This window comes from Paralichthys olivaceus, chromosome 20, assembly GCF_024713975.1.
Source record: "Paralichthys olivaceus isolate ysfri-2021 chromosome 20, ASM2471397v2, whole genome shotgun sequence".
NCBI classification, from domain to species: Eukaryota; Metazoa; Chordata; class Actinopteri; order Pleuronectiformes; family Paralichthyidae; genus Paralichthys; species Paralichthys olivaceus.
In genome coordinates, this window is record NC_091112.1 from 4,535,085 (window position 1) to 4,553,163 (window position 18,079).

The following is an 18,079-nucleotide window of genomic DNA, read 5'->3' on the forward strand; positions in this document are numbered from 1 at the left end:
TTACAAGTGCAAAGCTCTGAATTCATGTGTTTCCACCTGATTAACTACAAATATCATACAACTTTTATTGGTAAAAGTCAAACTTCAGCCATAATGTGTTTTTTAAAATGATTCTACTGTTTTATTAGCAGCTAACCCCTGACCAGGATCATGTATGATATGTTCCACAGTCCGGTTCATGTCTGTGATGAACATTTGGCATGTTTGGTTTCACCTTGGCTGTTGACCTGCAGCCAGAGGAGCACTCAAAGAGGAACGTGCCCCTGTGATATTTAGTTTTTGATATTAAATACAAATACATGAGGGAAAACAAGCGTCTTATCATTTTATTCTACAAAACAAACCAACATCATTGGACTGCCTCAGTGTAACACGTTGACGTGACTGCACAGAAAATGATTATATTATGAACACCACTGGCTAACAACTCTCGTCAGGACTCTGTGTTCATGAGACCTTTCAAAATTGACGGATACTTCCACATACAATATCTGCAAAGCAGAGGATTAAAGACAAAAATATGTGTAGATATACTATCAACATCATTTATAACTAAATCTAAAACTACGTCAGACAAACCACAATCCTCACTTTTATCTCAAATGGAAACACACTGGTTCCTGTAACCTGGTGGCTCACTGCAGCAGAGATGAGATCACAGACAGCCCTTTGTGATGCTTTATCAGTTGTGTTATTTCAATGCTGAATATTTCCTGGTGTCACACATTTTAATGTTTCAGTGAGATAACCCGACGCTCTGTGTCGTCAGTGCTACTGGACACTGCTGTGAGTCATTATTCTCTACATATGTCCACCATTAACCTTTGAGCTCAATAATCAAACATTTAACTTGCAACTCACTGCTCTGTGCTTCCTTTTTGTTTGACATGTTTTGAGTGACCGATTACCTCATGCGATGTTTTATTACCCGGAAGGTACAACCTTGAAAAATGAGACAGTGCAACCTGAAGAAAGATGGGTTGCACTTATGTGATGCTGAAAATGTCAATCACATGAACTGTGAATGACAGTGAGTGGACAGTTTCATCACAATTCAAGCAACAGCTGTCTGAAACAAAAATACATATAGTTTATGGAAATCAGTATCAGTTCATTTCTCTAAAACACAATTCTGAATCAGAGTTGTCTTTCCTTCCTCCACATTCGCAATTATCTAAATACTAAAAGAGAGGAATGGCCTCTCCGCAGGAATGTAATGCTTTTCTTGGACACCAGCAAATTATGCATTTCAACACTTAACATCTTAGCTTTTATCAAATGCTGATACCAAACTGTATATGTCGTTGTAGCTTTAAGGTCAACCAAGGCCCTCTAAACTCTAAACCTCTTCACATGAAAAACAAAATGTGCTTCCTTGCAACTTCTAGCCCATCGCAATGACTGCAAACTTTGATCTCATGTAAACTGGGGATAAAGAAAGAAAGAAAGACAGAAAGACAGAAATTAGGTCAGCAAGTAAATGGCATGATTTATTATCACTGGATCTCATTGGTCTGTGTATGTAAACAGGTTTCACTCATATGACTTTCATCTAACATTGGTCTACTATTGTATGATAAGATTATATTTGTTGTGTGTTACATGTTACTTTGTATTTCCCATTTCATGTAGAATACAGCATTCTGCTGATAATATTCTAATAATAATTATATTTAAATATGTTGTAGGAGTATTTATGTATGTCTTGGGCTTTTAACTTGAAGTAAATTGTACTTTGAATAAGTGCCTCTGTTTCCTGCTCTTTTGGCAGTTTCAGTATTAGTCAAAGTTTAACCTTCAAAGTGCTGCTGCAGCGTTCTGATTAAAACACTGGGGTATAAGTACAAAGGAGCAGAAAACAGAAGCACTTATTTAAAGTACAACTACCTCAATTTAAAAGTAGTTCTATAAGTACTGCTCATACATCAGTGCATCAGCAGTTATGATCAAACTAACATGTTATAGTAAAATACTGGCCATTTCTCTGAGTCCTCACAAGTACGTTTTCTTTATTTTTGGTTATGTAAAATACTGAAAGCATGACCTTCACCAGTCACGGGTAATTATCTCTGCTGTGATTTTCTGTTTTGTGGGTTATTTATTAGCAGGATTTCTTAATAACTACACATCGGATTCCTACCAGACTGAAACAGACTGATCCACCCTGAAGGAAGTGTCTGAAGTAGAGGTGTGTACTACACGCACCCAGCGTGGACAGCACTTAAAACTTAAACTCTGGTTTAACTTTAAACTGTGCAATATTCATTCTGTCTGTGCAATACAATGATTCATGTGTAATCCATTCACAGTACATAATCTCACACTGTACTAAATCCTTCCTACTAGTATATGCTAGTCTTTATTTCCATTCATATTTTCCTACATTTCCTAAATGTAATAAGTATAATTATCCTTACATAAATAAAGCATTATTCAACTGAACTGAACTTTATTAAATTTCATTTTTATTTTGTCTCCATCTCGTGGTGAAAAACGTGTCCTCCTCTTCCAGGAAATGACGTCACTGAAGCGGCAACGCGTAGAAGAAATCAATGGAGAGTTTTTTGTTTTTTTTTCATTATGTCGCATTTAAAATATAAGACGAACAAATATTAATGTTTGTCCACTAACGGAGCCGAGACCGCGAGATAGTCCGACAGAATCCAGTCAGAGGACCTCGTTGAATCAGGTGAGGCGGTTTTTAATTCACTCGGCTGCAGCTAGTTGGACGGCTAGCTCCGGGGCTAGCTAACTAGCTCGCTCTCTGTATGGGTTTTCATTGTTTAGCCTAGCATGTGTGGCTACATCGGTTAGCTTCCCTCTCTCAGTCATGTGTTCTCGTCTTAAGCATCTTTAAGATTAAAACGAGCAGAGTTGACGTGAGATCATCGTGTCGACACTATTTACTACTTGCTAGTTTAATACTGACAGTGGTGGGGTTGTATTCGCCGGAGAACTACACTTAGAGCACGAGTTCGAGGTATTTGTACTGTAGTTGTGTATATTTTATTTCTCTTCCTGTTTACATTTCAGTACTTTTTTTTTTTTTAATAAAAATGTGAGACAGCTTTAGCTCCCAGTAATTTTACAGATCAGGATTTTACGTGCAAATAAATGACAAGCGTCCAATACATGATCATTTATTTTGAAGTAAACACAAGTAGATCTACAACCATGAGTCTACTGATGAATCAGTGGGAAACTTTTAATGCTTCCAAATGTGAGGATCCTCTGTTTTCTTTCAGTTATTTAAAGACTTTACATTTATTCTTTATGGCTGGAATATTTATTTATATATATATATATAAGGTGCCATTGCTTCGTCTCAGGTTAAATTGTGAAGTGTATTGTCTGATTTGATCCCTTAAAAACAATCAATGAATGAAGTAAGAGGGGAAATACTATGCAGATTAAACTTAAACTTAAATATCAACTAGCTTTTGTATTCCTTCATATAATAATTTGTAATCTTCTGGCTCGTACACATTACTGCTTCATCATATGTAAGGTGCATTATGAAATACATATAAGTTTGTTTAAAACACGTGTGACATAAGAAAGATTTACTTTTGATACTTGCTGATTATAGTTACATACTTATACCATTTTTAATGCAGGACTATTTTTACTGTATAGTAATCATACTTTTAGTCAAGTGAAGTGAATACGTCCTCCACCACTGGTTTGTAGTATTAGGTATTTGTTCTTTACTGAGCTCTCACCTTCATGTACTGATCTCAGTTATATCCCGTCCCCGACAGGTTTGTGCAGTGATGGCAGCTTCCTTACCTCAGAAGCCGGGGATGACGGGGATGCCCCCTCAGCAGCAGCAGCAGCCCCACCTGCCGCCCAGCGCTGCCTCGGCCCAGGGTCAACAGCCCATGCCCCCTCAGGGAGCCCTGAGAGAGATCTCCCCAGTGTTCCTCTGTCGGATTGGACAGGAGACCGTCCAGGATATTGTGACTCGCACCATGGAGATCTTCCAGATCACACGAGCCACGCAAGTAATGGATGTTGTCATTTGTCTAAGATGGTCAGCTAGAAATGTCTAAGACTAGTTTTACTTGAAGTACTTGAAGACTGATGAAAGACGTTGTGTTTTTGATTTAGCTTCCTAACGGTGTGACTCAGAGTCAGGCCATGTACCAGGACCGCTTTGGGAAGCTGCAGGAACACCTGCGGCAGCTTGCCCTGCTCTTCCGAAAGCTCCGGCTCCTGTATGAACGCTGTGTGGAGATGACCTCTGACTTGCAGGAGGGGCCAGCAGAGGTTAGGAAGAAGCCATCAATTTTCTGCGGAGATAGCAGTTTGATTTATAGTCTTCTTCTTTGGGAATATATCCTTGTATTATAACGCTGTAGAGGAGACTTTGACTTTATCTGTCCTTTTATCTACACTCGGTTGTATAGAAACTTAAGAGGAGCCATTTAAAACTTGTTTGTATATATCCTGGGTCTTCAGCTTGTGCCATACGTTGGAGAGGAGCTGGTTTCTGTCAGAGTGGAGCCCTGCGGTCCTGTTGTCAACCAGGAGAGAAAACAAGTTCTGGAGGTTTGTGTCTGCTTTCACTTTGTCTAAAGTAGAAATTAGAAGAGTTTATTCATGTATTTAATATATAAATGTGTCATTGATGTTGCAGTATGGTAGTAAGGTGAGCAGAGGCATGTTCCCACCATCCATACTGTTGTTTGATTACATAACAGTTCTTTTTTACATTTTTTATAATTATAATAGTATAAAAAACAGCGATACTTAGCTGTACTGAAAATTGTAAGACCTTCTTCATGTAAAGTCTGCACAAGACTCCTTCCAAAAGATAAGTAAACGCCTCTAGATGGCAGTGCTGGCATACACCAAAGTATTTGCTTGATGCAGCCAGAAACAAAACAAAAAAAAAAAAAGAAACCCACATCATTTGGAGCTTAGCGTCATTTTCAAAATCAGGGGGTTGTTTTCTTTTATTTCTTGTTTTTTATTTTTTTTACAAACATTAGACCCAATATTCTTGTGGGATAATGGTTTCAGGCAAAGTAGGAAATTGCTACAAGGCACCTTGGAGCAAACAGAGTAAAATTTTACTTGAGGCTGGTGAGCTTGTTTGTTTTACTAACAACATCAGTCCCAGGCCAGTGAAACGCAGCTGCGCTTTTACTCCTCCAGTCCTCCATTATCAGATTGAATTGACTCAACAAATCAGAGGGATGGTAAATATCTCACACACTGTTGTGTTAAACTGCAGAAGGTGCGTCAGAAGAACCAGGAGATGAAGGTTCTGATGGATCAGATGAGGAACCTGCTGTGGGACGTCAACGCCATGCTGACGCTCAGGAAATGACTTCATCAGATCTGCTTCTTTAAAGAGACAAACTCCTCCACGGCAGCACAGACTGCGTGATGGCATACAGCAGGTGAAATAAGGGAATTTCTGTTGGATTTTGGATATGGAACTTTCCACTTGGGTGCACCTCCTTTATGTTGGCACGTTGTCACAGACGACTCACAACTTCATGCGACATCTTTTGTGATGATGAAACTCTTGGTGGGGAAAATGTAAATGAAATAGGATGGGGCATAAAGCTAGAAGAGGAAAGAGGCTTGTTTCAACCTGACACGCTCCTACTCAAAGAACTGTTCTTCTTGTTTTTATACACAGCGGCCGACAACCTACGTTTTGATGCTAACATTTTGTCACGGTGTTTATTCCAATAAGTAACAGTCCTCTGTTTTCATAATATTTAATGAGTTGAAACCTGCGTCACCTCAGGTAAAAAAACTTTTGTTAAAACACCATGTTCATGGTGCTGAGCCCCCAGGTTCTGACTTGACATCAGACAGACTTGAATTCTCTGCAGGTAATTTGTTCAGAAAGCCCAGATGCTGATGTGATGACGGTGTTTACAATAGGAACAATCGCCCTTATTATACTCTGCCGCTTGTAAAAACACTATGGGTTCAGAATTCAAATTAGCCCCTTGGCAGCTATGTATCTCAGGTGCTTTGTACATAAGTGTGTGTGTGTGTTTGTGAGTGTGTCTGTTTGTGTGTGTGTGTGTTTGTGTGTGCATGTGCTTAATGAGATTAGCTTCTTGAGAGTTTAGACAGCACACCTGTTTACCCTGAGGGTTCCGAGACTTTCTTGCTTGTGAATTTATTTTTGTAAACTGTGGGACTAAAGGTAGGCTTACTGCGTCTTTTCTGTTTTTAAAAAAAAATAAAACAAAGTTTGTCAACATGCACTTAAAAGTTTTTAAATATGCGATGGGCACAAATAACTAAGACGTGTGCTTCACTGCGGCAACTCCAACCCTGAGGGCTGATGTGAAAATGTGTATTGTTCATCATGACTGACATGATGTATAAGTACATCAAGGCGTATCCACCTACACATAATGATGCGTATTCTGACCCTGACCCTTTGTATTCATCTTTCTTTACACATCAACTGCTCCTACATTACATCCTGGCATCGCACATATACAGCAGACATGTAGCTGAGTGCTTTCAGATCTATGTAATCATTCTTTCTGACCAGGAACGTTTCATTCTGTCCAGAAAGAATCCAATCCCCTTTCATAGGAGTAGGGTTTAGATTATAACCTGCCTTCTTTTTGATACATGTGGAAATATCAGGTACGATCCTGGCAGATTTCTTTTTCTGTAAAAAAAAATATATCATGAAGCTCAGTTTCCATCTTCTCCACTGAATGTATGTATGTCCTCCACTTATGTTAATGGAGGCTGTGTGTCAAGTGAGGAGAGGAAAAACTTGAACGATCTCAGGCACCTTGCCAGAGTTTGCATTTACAAACCATTTTATTGGTTTTACACTTAGCATTTTGACGTGAAATGATCAGTTTCCTTGGCAACAGTCCCTGCACAATAACGTTGAGAGACACATTGATAGCCAGAGTGCATGGCTGCAGTACCAGTCCCATAGGGGCTTCTGGCATGAGATAGGTTTTTCCTTCTTATTGTCACCGCAATAGCACTGAGGAGTGTTCACTCGTGTTCCTGCTGTCCAGTAGAGATTGTCCTTTCTCAGTGAGAGGCCCGTTCACAGGGACTCTCTCAAGGCCCCTGGATTTTGTCCTTTGTGGTCCTACCACACCCACAGAGGTGGAGAGAATCATTTGGATTCTCCTTTCAAACTGTAAAGGCCCTCTCTCTTCATTTCTAGATGTATATATTCCAGAACAGTCCACCTGGGTCTGCCTGATGATTGTCCATGATGCAGGCCATCTTCTCCACATCCCAGACAGTCCTTGAGTTCCACTTCTTGACTGCCCACCAGCGATCGGTCCAATTGTCTGTCCGAAAGGCCACTAGCCCAGACCTCCCATGTTCCCCCATTCTCTCTGTCACTTTCACGCCCTCTCCAGGTCTTTGTATTTCTTGCGAAGGACAGACACTTGATCTTTGAAGAGCACGGGGTCCAAGCGAAACTGAGAGTGAACCAGGGGCATGTAGCCAAACCAGTTGGCGAAGGTGTTGACGCACTCCTGCCGCTGGTTGAAGTGCTCGGGATTGGCCCAGGGGACGCTCTTCGCACCCTGAAAATAAAATAAAAAGACACCCTCAGCAACCATCCAGTCCTGACATCTGAGCAAGCAGCGTTTGCAGACTCGGGCGAGTAAGATGTACGGTCTACCCACCTGTGGACTTGGCAGCTCTTTGTACTGCTTCCTTTGAGCCACTTTGATCGGTGGCAGGTGAGTTACAGCAGAGACCAGGAAGTTCATCAGGATGTCCTCACAGTTGGACGTGCGATCCACCAGAGTCCGCAGAGACTGGGGCAGGTAGTGGGAGAACAGGTGGTGGTAGTATCTGTGGGGCAGGGGTGTTATCAGAATATGAGAAAGAAGTACAGTGTCTAGCTCCACCAAGGCCAAACAATCCTATGTGCGATTGTTTAGTTCTTATACTATAAATATAAAAGAAGAAATTGGAATTACTACTTGTCATTAAGCAAAGTGAGAAAATGTTCACATAGTTTTAACACAGGTTAAAATCGAACCTCCTTCATGGAGGTAAAAGTTAAATTATGGGCAACACAAAAAGTTCGCTGCCTTCTTTGTGAGACAGATGTTTTTTTTTAAACACAACAAACAGACTTCTCTGTTGAATGGCTCAACATTCGGTTTTACTGCCGACGTTTACCGCCCTCTGTTAGAACATTTTTCTGTTTCACTTCAGTAGAAAACCATCTGATAAAAGAGAATGTAAGTACTGGGTCAATAAAAGTTTTATCAGGACATCAAAAACCTGGTGACGTGAAAGTTTCTCGGAGCAGAAAAGGCACTCTCTGTTTTTCCTTGTTGTCAAAGGTTGTCTTGTTGTGTCTATTGTAGCCCCACGTTACGGCTCCTTATCATTCGTACAGTGCTGCCAGATGTCGGACGGTGACGTCTCAAATCAATACACGTTTTCTGCAACATTTATTCTGGAAAAAGCTTCTTGGCAGCAACCAGATCTACAGGATCACTGAGCGTTTCAAACGTCTTATATAGGCTCATCCTTAGCTAAACACAAAGTACTGGAATGTGTTAGAGAAAATAGGGTTTGACAAATTCATAAGCGGCTGGTTTCTCACCCTGCCACCGAATTTCTCTCCATTACACATTTTCACTGTTATTTCTCTGGCAGGATTATTTCCTCACATCTGTCGACAGTGTGAAAACCTCGGTGCTCGGTCTCACTGTTACCACTGTCTCATCATAATTTCAGGCTTTTCCACTTGCACTCACAGAGTAAATCGACAGCGACAGGCGAACCTTGTGAACACCATAAATACAAAAGTGTATCACGCAGAATAAAGTGGAGGTCAGGAAACCAGCAGCTTTATGGTAACAGCCATGGAAACATCTACAGGGAAGAGCAGACGGTGTGATGTATGTTGATGATATGTATCTGGGACAGTTTAACTGTTTCACCACCAGTGGGGTTTGATATTCATAGAGCACAGCCAACCTGTGGTTTAATGCATATGTTCCCTTTTCCCTTGAGTTTTCAAGAGAGGAGTTTTATTGCAGGACTGTCACTTCAGAAATAGCGAGGTATATTTAAACTGAGCTATTTTATGTTTAAGTGGTGAGACAGGACGTTTAAGGTAATGCTGATGAGTCCTAAAAAAAAAATACTGCTGGGCCTCACTTATGCAGTAAGTGCTTTTATTTTGTAGTAATTCACCTTATTTTGTATTTTATGCATGTTATTACCTCTGTCAAGGACGTTCGGTTTTCACAGCTGTTTGTCAGCAGGACTGCTCAAAAACTACGGAACCTATTTTCACTGAAGATTGTCGCCCTGGCAGAGGAATGTGCTCTCAGATCATCCTTGTAGTTTTCTTTGATATTCATTTCTGTTTGATTCTTTTCAGGTGGTTAAAACAACCTTAGTTTTCATGTATTTAATCATATGGTGTAGATTTTCACTCTTGTACTTCAGGTTCCTGTGTTTGTCTTTCTCCTTGAACAACAGAACTTGCTTCTTTCTTTGTTCTATCTTCTCATCTATTTTTTTCCACTAATGATGTTTGTCATCCACCAAACGCAAAAGTAAATTCCTCGTGTGTCGCAGTAGCAATCAGGAAATGGAGCCCTGGAAGCGAGGTCCTGCTGATTCGTGCTCTCTCAGTTGTCTGTCAGGACGTTTCACTCTGTTTATTGGCATCAAAATTTAAATCTTACCGGTAAAATTAGCATTTGAACAAAGTTTGATGAGAACAACCGGATAGAAATCATCTCTGACAAAAAATTATTTGATGACCTCTTTGTTTGGTCCTTCCACTAACATGGACCTCGACTGCAGCCGGCCACCAGGGGGCAAACAAGAGGATCTGGCTTCACTGTTGGGAGTTTACATGATGTCCATCTTTATATACAGACTATGGTCTAAAAATAGGTATCTGCATCCCTGCTTTTTATAAGTAAATAATTAAAACAAAGTACAGTGAATTATAAAATCACCAGTTAACCTTAACTTGAAGTACATTTTAAAAAAAGCCACAATGAGAAGCTCTTAATTGCGTTTGCTTTTTCTACAAAGTGTTGTTGAACCTGTGGTAGAAGGCGGCTCCGGTCAGAACGATGGAGTAGTCGTTGGTCCACTTAGAGGTGTAGCCCCAGGCGTGCTTCAGGGGGTCCCAGAAGTGGCTCCTGGGAGGGTAGCCCACGATCCGCTCGGGGAAACTCCGCCACACCAAGAAGGCAAAGTTCACCTACAAGTGCAGACACGAAAAACTTGGATATCGTTGCAACTTTTCCAGAAGTATTGATTTTCTTTTTGTGTGTGCAGAGCGCTGACACATACCTCGCTGGTCAGCAGGACCGTATCCTCGTCCAGACTCAGCACTGCCTCTGTCTCTATGGCAACGTGAGGTAGGAACCGACTGGTGGTCTGCGAGAGAAGTACAGTAATAAATCTTAGTTCTGCCACTGTAGGCTGTGTTGTCTGATGTGTGCTTGGAGAGATTTGGAGGGCGAGCGAGGGATGATCATGTTGCAGTAAATCATGTTGAGCGACTGAGATGAGTGAGAGTAGATGGAAAAAGAGACAGAGATAGTGAGAAGAAGATGGAGGATGAGTGACATTTATAAAAAGCAAACGCCCCATGGATCAGTGGACATGTCAGATGGAGAGGGGGGGGAGAGAGAGACGTAGAAAAATAGACATCAAGGAGAAGAGACCAGTCGGAGATATGGAAGAATCGCAGACGCAGAAACAAACTGAGCAACTGACAGTTTGTCACTCAGACGTCAGCGTGGGCTTCAGTGTGAGCGGCGCCAGGCCTCACCTTCCTCCTGCCGTCTGTCACAGTGAGAGGGACCGGCATGGGAGGCCATTTGCTCCGACTCGGAGGCGGCTTCTCGCTGTTCCAGAGAATGATGATCTGCAGCAGCAGGGGAGGGAATTTAACACAACACGTACACAGATGCATCAGATTAATCAGAAATAACACGTTGACATCAATCAAAGGTGTTGGCAGAGGTCCGCCTCCTTAGTATGGCAGATCGTGTGTGTGCTACCTAAAGGTCTGTTTTCATCTGTGCTCCACTGCAACTTCACACAACCTTGACAAATTATACTTTGTTTGAAAGCTCTAGGTTTCCTGATTCTAAGTGTGTAAATCATTTTAGGATCAAATAACTGCAACAGCTGTCAACACAGACTTTGTTCAGACTTGTTGCTGTGGCTCCAGAGGAACCTCCAGGACTTGTATTCCCCTCTTTTAATTGCAAAGGCAAGAAATACCGACATTTCTATCAGGTTTGTGTCTCAGTAACAGAGCTTCAGTTTCCTTTATACTCATCCTGACGTTTTGGTCGTAACATTTAAAGAGTCACATTTCAAAGAAGACCGGTGTTATGACTGTACTCAAACGAGTTGAAGAGCGATAACCTCTTTTATTTTGGGTACATTATTCTCTGAGTGGTGGGCTGTCTGGTGATTTCACAAACTCTTAGCGTTTGTCTTATTTACCTGCGAGCAGTACTTTGACTTGGAGACCACCTGAAGCAGCTTCATGATTGGCTGAGACTGGGAGACCAATGGGGAGACGGCATGTATGACAGCAGTGAACTCCTGACCTGGACTGATCCCTGGGTGAGGTCACCAAAAAAAACAATGGGAGAAGAAATATATCAGAGTATTTATATATTATTCCATCGAAACAGTTTAAAGCCACTGTGTGCGTATTTTATGAATATGCATTTCTGGTGCAACGGATTCTGCTGAATCCAACTTTCCAGACTATACCTATATCTGAGCACACGGTCTAAAGTGCATTCAATTCTTGTCCAAATCCACTTTTGCATATTTTAAAGGCAGAGGAAAAAGGTCTCTGTGCCAGGTGCACGGTTCAGAAAGGTTGTACTTAGTCTCGTAATTAATCACGGGTGTGTTCGGAGTGCAGTAAACCAGCCAGAGTGCCATCTCTCATTCCCTGTAATACCAGGTGTGCTTGCACCTTGGTGGATTGATATTATAATGTTGGGTTTGCAGGGTAGTAATGGAAAGAGCTTCTCTGCCGAGGAAACGATTTCACTTCAGGCGAGAGCAGACCATCTGTGAGTGTGACAAGCCGAGAGTGGGAGCTCGTGCACCTGCCTCTGTGGGCACATTTTACAACTACTACTATCTACATAATGCAGCCGTAGAATAACAGTGATACTGTGTGACTGACCTCAGAGCAGGACTTTGTTGGGTGCAAGTGCATTTGCTATTTACAATATTAATAATATCTTTATTTATGTAGCACTTCTCAAAACAAAGTGCTTCACAAATAATAAATAACACAAAATACATTCATAAAAGAATAAAAGACCCTGTCAGATAGAGCCCAAAAACATTTACCATCAAATGTGAGAATGTCTTGTTAAGATTTACTGATAGTGGCTTTTAAAATGGATTCATATTGTATATTCATCAGTATTCCAGAACTAAATCCCAAATTAAATCCAATGCAGACTATGAGTTGGGTAAATATTTGATTGTGTTTTGCTGGGTAAAGTTGATTACTCATCTCTAGTACCACAGCTCTAATCATCTCATCGCCATCCTAATGTTTAATCATAATTTGTGTGTTGAGCAGACCTGTTTGTACCGAGTGCATGTTTACCTAATCCCAGGTAGTAGAAAGGGAAGTGTGCGAGGTGAGTGGAGTACTCCGGCAGGACGAGCAGACCCCCCGGCAGCGAGTTCCACATGTACTTATTCCTCGATATGTGAGAGAACACGCGGTCCTTAATGATCTGGGAAGAGACACACAAAAGAAATGGCAGTGGTTGGACAGGAGCTGCGATGTGAGAAGCAGAGAGAGGCAAATTTATTTAAAAGCTGGAAGATCTCTCGGAGTCTCGGAGCTTCATGCAAACACCACTGTGCCACAGACACCAGTCCTGCCACACACGTGTGTGCATATTAAAGCTAATGTTCTGTGCACTTCCCATTCTACGTCAACAGGAGGTGTCCACGCAGCAGCGACCCTCTGGAGTCCTCTGCCTCACTGACCTCAGGCTGACTGCACAGCTGGCTCCCGAAGGAAAGAGGTTCCCCTCTGCATGCTGTATGTATATAAGCAGCTTATCACCAACCTCCAGAACCTCTCCTTTATTATCTCTAGCATAAATTCCCAGTGGCAAATACACCAGGGCCTGCCAGACTTGCCTTTAGAAACCTAAGAGTGCAAAGCCTTAACACTCGCTGTGTGATTTCCTCAGATTTCTGTTAAATCGGTTGTTTTGCCACATTTTTATGTGCTAAAATTGACATTGGCAGCGTATGAGTGTGTAAAAAAACCAACAGAGGGTTATTTCCTTTCATGCCTCATCTAACCTGGGGGTTAACCTTCAAATGACTTTCTCTTAGCCGCAGCAAATACCTTTGAAGCACATTTCTTAAAAGAAAAAAAAAGGGAAATGAAGGGAGAAAGATACTGTGTGAGCTACGCTGGACGCACAACCTCGGAAAAATAATCCAAACACTTCTCCGTCTCGTCTGTAAATTAAAATGACTCTTTCAAATCCTGAACTTCTTCTGAACTTCTGTAGCGTTGAAAACATTTCTCTCCGTCTGATGATGCCGAGCACCGAGGTAGAAAGTGGCAGGTTGAGACTGATATTTGCGATGTAATGATATATCATCTCTATACATTAGGGGATTTCTCCGAGACTGGAGGCAGATCGGATGTGCGCTGCTTTGAAAATGTTCAGCAGACCCTCAGTGCGACACAAAGCCGAGATACTAAAAGAGTTGAAAATATAGAGCGCGGGCCAGGATCCAACCCCGTAATCATAACGATAGAAGGTTGGTTTGACTCAGATGTGAGGACTCTGTTGGAAAGGCTCTCTGAGGGCTGATGATAGCACACAGGCTGTAAACTGCAGAGAGGTAGCAGCCGTGGCTGTGTGCTCAACAGAAAACCTGTGTTTAGAGCAGTGGCTTTTTTGTGTGTAGATGTTTTCACTGGAAAGGGAAGGGTGCTGCATATTTCTGAGCAGAATTGTATGGTAGCAGAAATGCTGAGAGCTGTAAAATATTCCAATTGGGTTTCTGGTCCATGCTCGGTAGCCAAAAGCGACATTGCCTTTAGTTTGGGGGGGGGGCGGCTGGTGCTGGTGATGAAAGCGTAGGTTTGGCTGCATGAGTGTGTGAAGGTTTGACTTCAGCATTTAAGAAAGCTTTATTTCTGCAGCAAGATTCATTCCAAAGATGTTTTTTCCTGTGAGTTCCGTCTTTATGACCAGTTTTAAACCGTCTTAAAGCTGCTGACCTCAGTGTGAACGGAGCATTTGAAATAATAGAACGAGTCGTGTATAGTTCATCTCCCTCCTTTGTTCAAGTACAAACTGCTCAACGAGAGAGCAGCAGTTTTTAAGAAAGGAATCGACGGTACTGGAAACAATCAGACGATATCCTCAATGCTTTATCGTCTTTTTGACTCTCGACGTGACCATAGTTAATACAATGAACCTCATGTTGTATTGAAGAGGACTTGAAACTACAGATTAAGAACATAAACTCCTATATATATAAATAAAGTCAGAGGTAGAGTCGTTTCCTCGTAGTCACACTCCGCTGGTTATTTGAATACAGAGAAGACTCTGAACTATATAATGTGAACATGGCCCCCGCACTTCCCCCGAACAATATCTTTTGAAAAACGAATTGTGCCGTGTCACCCTGCGGTGCGACCGAGCCTTTACGCTTGGTGTGTGGAAGCTGACCTCCAGCGTGGTGAGGACGATCTTGTCCACGGAGGAGAAGTAAGCTTCCCACAGCATCTGCGTCCTCTGCCGGAGGGCCAGGACTCGCTCGTTCCCAACCGCTCTCACTGTGGAGGGCACCTAAAGAGAAAGGAAGGGGGGGGGATTCAGACACGGAAATGAGAAAGAAGAAAGAAGAAGAGCCGGAGAGTTTTACTTGGATTAAAGCGAGACATGAAAAGAGAGAAAGAGGAGAAATGGCATTTAAGTGATCAAAACTGCATAAATCCAACTGAGTGGATGTTTAATTTCAGCCCCTAAGAAAACATTTAACATGGAGCTGTTGTTCACATAATTAGACCTTAATTAGAAAGGACTTTATCTGGGGTTTTCGAGTAAATCACCAAAATTGATTTCATCACTTTGAGAGTAAAGCTCGGCGGCTCAATCCAAGTGGATGAAAGTCACGTTGAACCGAGGAAAGTGGGAGCGTTTGACTCCTTTAAATTCTTTAGTCTTCACGCAGCCAACGCACTTACAGATTTGCAGAACAGTAGTAAAAGGAGACGACAGGCCGCTAAACCTTTTTCCTGTAGTTTTTAAATTCTCGCCTTGTTCTGTCAGACTCTCTGTTTCTCTTCAGACACCTCCCTTCATCTGCGTTTCACAACTTCAACTTCTCTTTTTTCACTATCCTTCCCCCCTTTTTCCTTCTTCCCCTGAAGTGCACGTGGAGGACGGCTTCCCTGGAGTCGTCCTCTGTTCCTCTGACGTGTCCTCCCACACTCACTCTCATTAACCTCAGATCACAGACTGTGTGAATATTTCTTGTGCATGTGAGTCTGAGCTCTCGGAGCCCGCTCCTGTTCATTAGCTGAATGTCAGTTCATGTCTGCTATTGGTGGAGATCGAAGTGAATCAATGCAGAGGAGACATGATGTAATTTGTGCGAGGGGAGAGAGATAAGGGATGTAGCTGAGAGTGAGCCGGCTTTACTCGCTCATTGTGTGTATTTGTGCTCGTCTGTGTGAGAAGAGACGGACACAGAGGACGGCTGATTTTCAACTGAAGCTGGATTAAGGCTTCTATTTGATCTCACAGGGCCTCAACCTGTAACCACGCTGTTTGATACAGGTAATGCTTTGTAGCCTTGCGTGGTGGATGTTTCCCAGTGAACATGATTACATTTAAACCCAGTGAACCTCTTTGTTTAGCTACGATGTAAACAGGGATATATTGGCCTTGAATCCGAAAATAACCACACGAAGCAGGAAACTGCAAAAACTCAGTATTTTATCCGTCTCTTGTTTTGACTTCTGAAAAATAGAAAAGAGGGAATTCTGGTTTTAGAACGAGCCGCAGCGCTGAGCATTTACAGCCACAGCTTGGGTGTTTCTAAAGCAGCGTTTTCACACCCACCATCTTTATTCCAGACCTTCACACAAAAATAATGGATGTGAAGCGAGAAGCTGATGCTGGTAGTAAAACCATGATGATATCACAGAAAAAAACTAAATGAACCAAGTCATTCATTGTCTCCACTCAAATGGAATAACTACTATCACGTCAACTCAATTATAGAGTTTATGGTTAAACTCTGAAACATCAAGCCTAAATTATATATCTTTGTCATAACGACATAACAACATCAACAACATTAAACCATTTTTGAAATATATATATATCCCCCGGGTATAAAACAAGAGGTTTAAACAAGCATCAAACAGGCGTGAGTAGCCTTAGCTGGTGTTTACAAATGTTGGACTGGATTTGCCGGACAACTGTGCACGTGTGTATGATTGTGTGTCTCAGCGTTGAGTCGTGTTACCTGCAGCAGTAATCTCTCGTCTCCCTCGATAACGGCCTGGTTCCACTGTATGATGTCTGAAAACGGCAGCTCCCAACCGTTACTCAGCAACACGGGGATACACGCCGCCTGAACACACACACACACACATGTGAGAATTTAGGGAGTCTGACAGAGACACTGATGGTGATATACCAACTGATGTGTGTAGAACAAAGGGGGGGGGAAATCCATGTACATCTCTTGTGCTTTGATCAGCTGCAGTTTTGACTGGGCTCCTTCCAGCTCAGCTCCTCTTTGGCAATTAAACACAACAGTACAAACCACAACTGCATGAAAATAATACAATCTGTGTGAGCTCAGTCCCAGCTGCTTGGCACTGTGATATCACAAGTAATATGATCAATGCTCTTGTGTGCAGACGACTGTGTGTGCGTGTGCAACATCCCTATAGGGTAGCTGGAATGAGCAATACCTCCTATCTGTCCTTTCCCAGGATTCCCCGGGGGGGTTTGTCAAAGACTGTCACTCAGAAACATGCGTACACAGATGTGGCTGACAGGTGCTGACTCCGTGTACTAATTAGGTGCAGCTACAGAGGGACACATGCAGGGAGGCAGGTAAAGTGAGGGGAAGGAGCGCAGGATGCAGGGATGAGAGGAGAGTAAGAAGGAGCTCCTCTGTATGTGGAGACATCATGCTTTATTGAAGTTGATTTTTGATGTTGCCTTATCCCCTCACTCGCTGACAGCTTTTTGATGTTGTTCCACATTTTCTGCTTTTCCGAGGCCTCCCTTGGTCTCCCTCCTCTCTGTACGTCTATCACTTTTTCCCTCTGTACTCCCCTTTTCCATTTCTCTCCGCCGCGCTCTCATCCCATCCTGCTCTCGTCCTCTTTCGACTTGTGGTCTGGACTGTTGATGTGTCTGGGTGTTACTTTTTTTTTTTCTAATTAAACCACCAGAGAGCAGCAGCAGCCAAAATGGGGGAGATCAAACATTCTCCGGTGGCCCCGTCCATGCTCCTGCATTTCATCTGAGAACAGACCTGCTGAAGGACACTCGAGCTAATAGGAGGACTTGTATGTGCGTGCGTGCGCATGTGTCCGTGTCGGCCTGAGGTTAGAACAAGGTCACACGAAGACTCTCGGAGTGATAATCCAATGCCTCTAAATTTGAAATGCAGCCCAAGGCCTTGCCTGAGTCTCATTCCCCAGAGGTGAGGCACTCTGAGGGTGAGTTTCAAACATTTCAAGCGCCCTGCTGCCTGGAGGTAGGGTAGGGTAGGGTAATATGAAAGCCTGTGTGCTCTGTAGTTTTTTTGTGGGGGGTGTTGTTTGCATTGGGAGGTGAAAAGGGGAGATTTTGGGCAAACGTGTATGAGGAGGAGAGGAAATGTGTCTCTGTGTATATTGGAAGACTGGCACTAAGGTAGCCACCACGCTGGGAAGTGCCAGTTCTTTTGTGGGCTTGGCTGGCATCAAAAAACAAAAACCCCATATATGATCGAAAAGAGGCTTGAATGGAGTAAAAAAAAAAAAGAGAGGTGGAAGCAGGGAGCGAGAGAGAGG

The 18,079-nt window shown here is 42.5% G+C and overlaps 2 protein-coding genes across 4 annotated transcripts in view; one reads left to right on the forward strand and one right to left on the reverse strand.

Moving 5' to 3' along the window:
- Positions 1–2,497: 2,497 nt before the first annotated feature.
- LOC109639999 (mediator of RNA polymerase II transcription subunit 30) lies at positions 2,498–6,232 on the forward strand. The gene is made up of 5 exons (XM_020103769.2): positions 2,498–2,689; positions 3,762–4,004; positions 4,111–4,269; positions 4,462–4,551; positions 5,240–6,232. Exons 2-5 carry the CDS (start codon positions 3,774–3,776, stop codon positions 5,333–5,335), a joined length of 576 nt encoding a protein of 191 aa, XP_019959328.1. The 5' UTR covers positions 2,498–2,689; positions 3,762–3,773; the 3' UTR covers positions 5,336–6,232.
- A 562-nt stretch (positions 6,233–6,794) lies between these two features.
- The window catches only part of ext1c (exostoses (multiple) 1c), a 72,528-nt gene continuing 61,243 nt past the window's right edge, over positions 6,795–18,079 (reverse strand). For 2 of the 3 annotated variants that reach the window (XM_069516841.1, XM_069516842.1), the window contains exons 4-12: positions 16,531–16,638; positions 14,724–14,843; positions 12,617–12,749; positions 11,479–11,597; positions 10,793–10,888; positions 10,309–10,395; positions 10,056–10,216; positions 7,653–7,824; positions 6,795–7,550 (exon numbers count right to left, since the gene is read on the reverse strand). In XM_069516841.1, coding sequence (XP_069372942.1) covers positions 7,365–7,550; positions 7,653–7,824; positions 10,056–10,216; positions 10,309–10,395; positions 10,793–10,888; positions 11,479–11,597; positions 12,617–12,749; positions 14,724–14,843; positions 16,531–16,638 — 1,182 coding nt within the window. In that variant the 3' untranslated portion in view covers positions 6,795–7,364. Of the gene's footprint in view, positions 7,825–10,055; positions 10,217–10,308; positions 10,396–10,792; positions 10,889–11,478; positions 11,598–12,616; positions 12,750–14,723; positions 14,844–16,530; positions 16,639–18,079 lie in introns of all 3 variants that reach the window. The other variant, XM_069516840.1, reaches the window with a different exon arrangement.